The following is an 8,169-nucleotide window of genomic DNA, read 5'->3' as shown; positions in this document are numbered from 1 at the left end:
CTTAATGCAAAGTGAGAGACTAATTTGGTGCATCTACAATGATGACATAATGGATGACACGTGGCACAAACAGACACGTAGCCAAATAGTATTGTGACACATGGCATAATCATCCACATCAGCATGCCATGTGTCACTGTTCAACACATCATTATACTATTACACATGGCCAAATCATGGAGTGACATGTATCACTAACAACCCACGTCATCAAATCACGTTATTAGGTCGTTAATAAAAAATGGGTCAAAGAATAATATAATGTATTTTTATCAATCTTAGAAATAATTTTAGTGTATGACGCCAATTTCAAAAACTATTTTAATATTTAACTTGTAAATTTTCTAAGAAAACATATCTTATTTACCTGGTTGATTAGGTCAATAATTTGTTGACTTTAGTATTGCTATACATAAAAGTGTCTTTTATAATTAAATTAATCTTTTTTTTTTGGTCGGTGATAATTAAATTAATCTAAATTTAACAAAAATAACGTACACAATATGCATACATAGTTACATACTTTTTTTTTCTTGTTTCTTCTTAAATAAAGATGCACATGTACAGTTTTTTTTGGTCAAGTGGATTGGGCAATTCCCAATTTTAGGCATTACACATTCACACAACTCACTCACACACACTACATAGAAGTACACATAAATGGTTCTATATTCCTCCATGAAAACTTGAACCCGGTGTAGTTCTATATGGGAGGCACACAAAGTGGCCATCTAACCCAGGCCTCGGCTGCCATGCACATGTACAGTTGTTTTAATATTTTTTCAACTAAAATTTTGTTGGACCATTCAAAGTCCAAAGCATTTTTGGACCAACTAACGTAATATTAATATATTATATATATAAAAGAATCTATCATTGACCTGACCAAAAAAAAAAAAGGAATCTATCATTATTCATTGCGTGTAGGCATGCATCATGACCCAAAGAAAAGGAAATCATTATATATGGACATATAGTCTCATTCCCTTCCAACCGGGTTAGCTTCGGTCATAGCTGGGAAATTAAACTTCCTCTAGTAGTTGTCCTTTCCAAAGCTGAAAAAAAAAAGTCATCTCAGCCACACAAGAAATGAAACCGCCGCAAACATCTTCAGCTCATGTTCTGATCTTCCCATGTCCAGCACAGGGCCACGTCAACTCCATGCTAAACCTTGCTCAGCTCCTTGCACTCCGCCACCTCCACGTCACTTTCCTCAACACAGAACACACCCACAACCGCCTCACGCGCTTCGCCGACATAGAATCCCTCCTGGCTCGCTACCCTACGCTCCGGTTTAAGACCATTCCTGACGGTCTACCGGAGGAGCACCCTCGGTCAGGGGAGCGAGCTGCGGAGCCGCTTCTGTCGCTGAAGGTGCATGGAAAGCCTCTTCTGAGAGACATTTTGGTGAAAGAGAAGGTGACTTGCTTGGTAGCTGATGGACTTTTCGCGAAGTTGGCGAATGATATGGCTGAAGAAGTTGGAGTAGCAAGTATTCATTTTCGGACCATCGGTGCTTCTTCTTTCTGGACTTATTTCTGGGCTCCATACCTCTTTCAGTCAAACGAACTCCCTGTTACAGGTACGCCTACCCATTAATGTCACGCATATTCCTCGTCTTGTTTCTTATTCCTCAGTTTTGTTAGATAGATTATTAGGTAGCGTTTTGTGTAGAGACATACTGAAAGACCGAGACCGAGAGACAAAGACTAAGAGACACAGATTAAAATAAGTTTTAGTATTAGTATTTTAGGTATAAAATATTATTAAAGTTTCAGTTTCTGTTTCTAAAAATATCAGTCACTATGTCCCTACATTTTGGAAGCACTGAAATATTAAAATTTTGGAAATAGAAATAAAAATTTTAGTACCAGTCTCTGAACCAACAAACATAATACTATATCTCAGTCTCTCAATCTCTGTTTTACTATTGCAAAACAAACGTTACAATGAAAAATATTTTTCGAATATCTATCTTTTTTACATAACATAATAAAAAAATAAAAAAAAAATTGTTTAATGGTGATTACAGAATCAAAAAGGTTATGTTGTCTAAGCAACTAAGACTTTTCGTACCATTATTGATTAAAAAATAAGATATTTATTCATTTACGTTGTACACACAGTATTTGACTTTCTGTTTGTCTTCTCTAAGCTACTGCGACTTTTCGTAATTCGTATACCATTGTTGGATGTTTTTGAATTGCGGCCTTATTTCACTTTCCGACCTGGTAAACACTAAATAGGGACGCCTACAACCAAAAAAGAAAAAAAAAACCTTCACCACACATTCTAAATCCATTACATGACCTATCAATCTATGTCTTTTGATATTTATAGTCGTAACGAAACATGTAGCATCAACATATTATCTGTCAATTTATTATTAATAATAATTAATTATTATATTTTAAATATATATATAAAAAGACACATTCAAAAAATATATTTATAAAGATATTTTTATTAAATACAGTTATAAAAAAATATTTTTATTAGCACATTTACAAAGATATTTTTATTAAACATAATTATAAATAAGAGTTGGCAAAAATGCTATTGATAATATAGCAAAATTGTAGTTATAAATATTTTTTTCTATATATATTATTTATTTAACTGTTTTTCACTGTATTATTTTTAATTAAAAATTATATCTTTTGTGACATTATTGACATATATGATTATATAATATCTAAAATTACATATAAAAATAAAAGAATATTTAAAATTTTTGAAGTACTAAAAATTCACTCTTTGTGGTATCAGAACCTCAGGTTATAAGAGAAAAAAGAATGTATTATTAGTGAAAGCAAGTAAGAAAAATTGTTAAATATGAACTCTTCATCATCTCTAAATTCTTCAAAGTCCATGCATCATTCTACTTCTTTAACTATAGATCGTTTACTCCCTAGTCTAAAGAAAACTCTTGCCAATAAAATTGATCAATTGGTAGAATTCATCCCGATAAGATTCCAGAACTTCAGCTACTGAATACCCACTCATTAGTCCGTATTCCTTCTATCAAAGACAAAAGAAATTAAATCAATCCTCACCTCCATCCGCCATCTTATAACTAGGAACCCTTCTTCTCCACTAAAAGAAGTTATCCAGTCTTCTCATCTACAACAATGTGATTTAAAAGCCACTATTGCTGAACAATATATAACCCTAGAATTTCACAAGAACTCATCTAAAATTATCAAAACCAAAGCTACACATATTTATATCTAGGAGCAGTTAGGCTTATCCTAATCCTTCATGGAAGAAGATCCCTTCCAGTAATAGCTAAAGTTGCTCTTTTGAATTCCACCTTTAAGAAATAATAACATGCCTTGATTGGGGCTTTAGTTACTATACTCTCAAATGGAAGTGACATCCTTACTATAGCTCCTAATTTTACCACGAGGCTTCAGACCCAACGATATCTCAAAGATTAAAAATCCAAATACAACTAGTCGAGGTAATCCAAGGCTCTAATGCTGAACAAGCCACCTTACACCACGAAGTCCTCTACAGAGTTTAAGACCATGCTCTCGATCTCAATCTTCCAAACACTACAGGAAAAGCATTATTTATGTTCACAGATAATGCCAGAGGACCAGTGATCGTGAACATTCCAAGGATGATCACTACTGAAGAACTTTCTTCTATTACTCCTTTGGAATGGATCACTGATTATAAGAAAGCTTTTTCAAAGGAACAGGTTGATATTCATATTACAGCATCTCCAACTATTACCCACAATAGTGATGGAACAGTGACTATTATTTTTCAGAAACCAAGAGTAATTAGGAAAACTTCTATGCGAGGACCATCCTTTAGAAGGATTAATATGATCTTTCCTGTTCAGATGCAAACAACTCATGATCAAAATAACACACCTGTGCACTTCTATGAAAATAGAAAACCTGTTTATGTTTCTCATATAAATGGCCACTTTATCTGGAATGTTGATTCCTTCATGTGTGATTCTGACTGTGATTGTCCTAACCAATGAAGTGATACTGATGATGAAGATTATGGTAAGCGACGGAGGAACAAGAAAAAGAAGAAAAGATCACAGCAAACCTCTTGCTCATATAAGAGACTTGAGCTCCCTGATGATGCAGATATGGCACCAAAGCTAAAAAAAAGGCTATTCCAAAAGGGTTCTACAGATTATTCTTATCGGTAAGCCAAAACAATCCCATGCATTGCAACTTTCAGACCTTATGAAGAAGAATTTTTATCTTTGGTGACCCAGACTGATGAAAAGAAAATTACTAGAAGACCTTACGCAATTTCTTAGGGAATTACTCCACATGGACATCAAACTACAACTCCTCAAGAAGAAGTCCTCAATTGGCACATGGATAATGCAGTCAGCAAAAATAAAGTTTTACTCCGAATAGACCACACTCTTGATGTTCTTGTAAAAAAAAATTGAAGGTCTTTCAGCACAATTAGAATCTGTGGTAGAACAAGTTATTGAACTCAAGAACCGACTCTCTACACAAGCTTTTCAACTTGACCAAGAACTCATATCGATAATAGGTACTTTGGCCCAGATTTCCACAAGAAAAATAGAGAACTGGTTCAAGTCAAGGCCCAACTTCGTCAAATTGAGATGGACAAAGACAAAATCGCTGTACCTCAGGCATTAGCTATAGACCCATTATCCATGTATCCTAAACCATATCCATCATATTCACCTGTCTTATTTCCCTCAACATATTCACCACTTGAAACCCCATATTACGAATCCATCTTCAAATATACTTATCATTTAGCCAGACAAGCAAATAACAGCTGGTATTGTATGATAGGCTTGTTTAAATTCTGTAAGATATTGTTGTCATATAGAGACCTTTATAAAAGGAGGAGCTCACCCCAGTTATAATTAGATCTCAAGAAACATTGTAATATATCCACTTTTCATATCTCACAAAATGATTTAAGTCTCTCTTTTCTCTCTGAAAGTTTAGCTAGTGTTATTTCTTTCTTGTTTATCTAGTGTCATTAAGTATGCTTTGAACTTGCTTCTATCTACAGAGGATCCAGCTCATCAGAAAATAGCATGAATAGAATCCACGAAAATTTCTCATAGTAAAAAAATGACTCGATGTTATAATACTTGCTCGAACCTTTTAATCTCACTCGATAAAATAGTCTATAAGAGTGACTGGGATAAGCATTCAAAGTATTATAATATTGATATCTTAAAGTATTGGAGATCCACTTTTTTGAATTTAGAAATCATTTGAATAAAATTATAAAACGTAATATGAAAACACGATGTTATTATTATTTTATTCTATAAATTTTTAATATATGTTTTGAGTTTGACATTTTTTATGAAGAGGATGTATCTATAAAGATATTGATACTCAAATTAACATTGATTGTGAAATACTAAAAAAATTAAGAATAGTAAATATATTATGAGATTATAATGTTATGAATTCTTTTATATTATTCTATGACTATGAATTACTTTTATGTTTAGTTGGTTTAGGGAAATGAGTTCTATTCTCATAAATGATTTGATGCTTTGTTGTAATATATATTCTCTTCATACAAAATTTTAAGTGTATATATAATCAATATTGTAATATTTTTTTAAGAGAGGAATGATGATTATAATATAACCATATTAAACTTATAAAGTTATCGGGTATTATAACCAGCAATGAAGATTTAGAGTTCCTTTTATAATATATATTTTTTACTATTAAATTTATTTCTTAAAATTTATTAAATCCGGTTCTTAGTATTAATAGTTCAAAATAATATTGAATATTAATAATAATAATAATTTTGTTAAAAATCATGACAATTGAAATAAAATTTAATAAGTGCGAGTAAAAAGAATTATTTTAATCTAAAAAGAAATTAATTGAAGTTGATTATAAAAGAAATTAAATCATCTCATTTTCATGAGTCGTGACTAATACATGGTGTTATATATGTTGAAAATCCTTGAAGGGGAAGAAGACATGGACTGCGTCATAACTAGCATACCAGGAATGGAAAACTTGCTCCGATGTCGAGACCTCCCAAGTTTCTTTCGTCCAAACCGTGACACAGGGAAACCCCATGTTCATTTCGAAACCGTTGTCTCCGAGACCCAACAGTCGCTCCGTGCAAGCGCCGTCATATTGAACACCTTTGATGATCTTGAAGCCCCTGCGTTGTCTCACATACGCCGCCACTTCCCTACCATCTTCACCGTCGGACCTCTCCATCAGCACCGTGAATCCAGAGCACCAACCTCCATAACGACGTCAAACAACAGCATGTGGGAAGAGGACATGAGTTGCATGGAGTGGCTCGATTCTCAGCCATTCAGATCAGTCATATACGTCAGCTTTGGTAGCTTAACTACCATGACGAAGGAGAGTCTCATGGAGTTTTGGTACAATTTTATTTTTGCTCTCATACATATTACTATCAAACTGTCTTACCATTATTAGATTTATTAAATATCGTCTGACTAATTAGTTTTTCAAAACTATCTCATCAATGCTAAAATGAACTACTAAAATATGTAATATAAAACTTTTTTTATAAAATAAACGTGCGACTTTTTCTTTTTTTTGGCTATATTTAATACTTATATTCATATGTAAAATTCAATTTACATACAAATTATTTTATGATCTATATATCATGTATTATAGTGGTTTGTTAATTATTATCTAACTAAACTCTTATCACATATTTTTTACTAATAACAATATTATATACTAATAAAATTTATTATTTTTGTCTATTATTCAACTAATACTTTAAATCTTAAATTTTAATGGTATAAAAATAAGATGTTGGTTAAATATTAATAAAAAGTACTGACATCCTAGTATTCTTTTTTTTTTTTTTGCATTTAGGTATGGTTTGGTGAACAGCAAGAGACGATTTTTATGGGCGGTGCGATCAGATATGATAGCGGCCGGTGAAGGAAAAGAGGACAGAGTACCAGCAGAGTTGGTGGAGGGAACCAAAGAAAGGGGGTTAATGGTTGGGTGGGTGCCGCAAGTGGAGGTTCTTGCACACAAGAGCGTTGGTGCGTTCATGACGCATTGCGGGTGGAACTCGACCATAGAGAGTGTGGTGGCTGGTGTGCCTATGGTTTGCTGGCCATACTTTGCGGATCAACAGGTGAATAGCAGGTTGGTAAGTGACTCTTGGAAGGTTGGGTTGGACATGAAAGATGTTTGTGATAGGAACGTTGTGGAGAACATGGTCAATGATGTTATGCTTAATAGGAAGGAGGAGTTTCTTCAATCGGCAGAGAAATTGGCGATTTTGGCTCGAAAGAGTGTGAGTGAAAGTGGTTCTTCTTACGACAACTTGGACCGTTTGATTGAGTTTATAGAATCGATCAGCCAAGAACGTCTTTGAACTGGACCAGTTGCAATTTCTAGGACGTGAATGTCCCAAGCAAATAATTTTTGCTTATTAATCCTTTATGGTGATTCACCGCTACTTCCCATAAAACTCAATTATCTTTTTACCTCCTAGTAAAATTGCTCTTAATCTTTCCTAGCAAAACAGTCCTAAATTTGATATTCCTTTTTAGGAAGTACAAATTTTCTTATTTTCACCACAAGACCCGACTTCATATTTTTATACAGGTGATATTGGATGTAAAAGCGTTTTTGTAATAAGTTCAATTAAGTTAGCATAAGTTTAACAAAAAAAATGTGAGTATGTCATTTTTTTTTGCATAAATACTTTTATAAAAAAAAATGACATACTCACATTAAGAAAAAGAATTATGTAAGAGAAGGCGATGACAATAGTCAATAAAAAACAAAAGAGGTAGACGGAAAAAAAATCTCAGTGTCTCGCATACGACGAATGAAAAAAAAAAACTTAATTAAAAGCTTAGTATGAAAGATACTTGAACGCCTAGCTTTAATAATTTTATTTTAGTCACAATTTTCAAATACAAAAAATCTGAAATACATACATTTCTACAACTAAAATAGTTCACCGACAGAATTTTTAAATATACAAAATTAAAAAATTGAAGGGTCATTTTATAAAATCAATAAATAGTTTAATTTAGAGATATATATTGATTTGGTCCCTAATGTTGAGGATCAGAATTGAAATCGTCTTTAATGTAATTTTTTATTTAAAATCGTCTTTAACGTTTTATTTTGTATTAAAATTATCCTTTTA

General features: G+C 32.7%; 1 protein-coding gene across 1 annotated transcript; it reads left to right on the top strand.

The window, feature by feature from the left end:
• The first annotated feature begins 980 nt into the window (after positions 1-980).
• Positions 981-7,533, top strand: LOC112799958 (7-deoxyloganetic acid glucosyltransferase-like). Its single transcript, XM_025841973.2, has 3 exons — positions 981-1,582; positions 5,968-6,397; positions 6,870-7,533. The coding sequence occupies exons 1-3, from the start codon at positions 1,090-1,092 to the stop codon at positions 7,381-7,383; spliced, it is 1,437 nt and encodes a 478-aa protein (XP_025697758.1). The 5' UTR covers positions 981-1,089; the 3' UTR covers positions 7,384-7,533.
• The last annotated feature ends 636 nt before the right edge of the window (positions 7,534-8,169 follow it).

Source organism: Arachis hypogaea, chromosome 5 (genome assembly GCF_003086295.3).
Source record: "Arachis hypogaea cultivar Tifrunner chromosome 5, arahy.Tifrunner.gnm2.J5K5, whole genome shotgun sequence".
NCBI lineage: Eukaryota > Viridiplantae > Streptophyta > Magnoliopsida > Fabales > Fabaceae > Arachis > Arachis hypogaea.
This window is presented reverse-complemented; position numbering and strand designations above follow the sequence as displayed.

Bases quoted from the DNA above. Each gene is read 5' to 3' on its own strand.
- LOC112799958 (XM_025841973.2), top strand. From the start codon at position 1,090: ATGAAACCGCCGCAAACATCTTCAGCTCATGTTCTGATCTTCCCATGT. The intron at 1,583-5,967 runs GTACGCCTACCC...AAATCCTTGAAG, and splicing joins AAACGAACTCCCTGTTACAG to GGGAAGAAGACATGGACTGC. The intron at 6,398-6,869 runs GTACAATTTTAT...TTTTGCATTTAG, and splicing joins GAGAGTCTCATGGAGTTTTG to GTATGGTTTGGTGAACAGCA.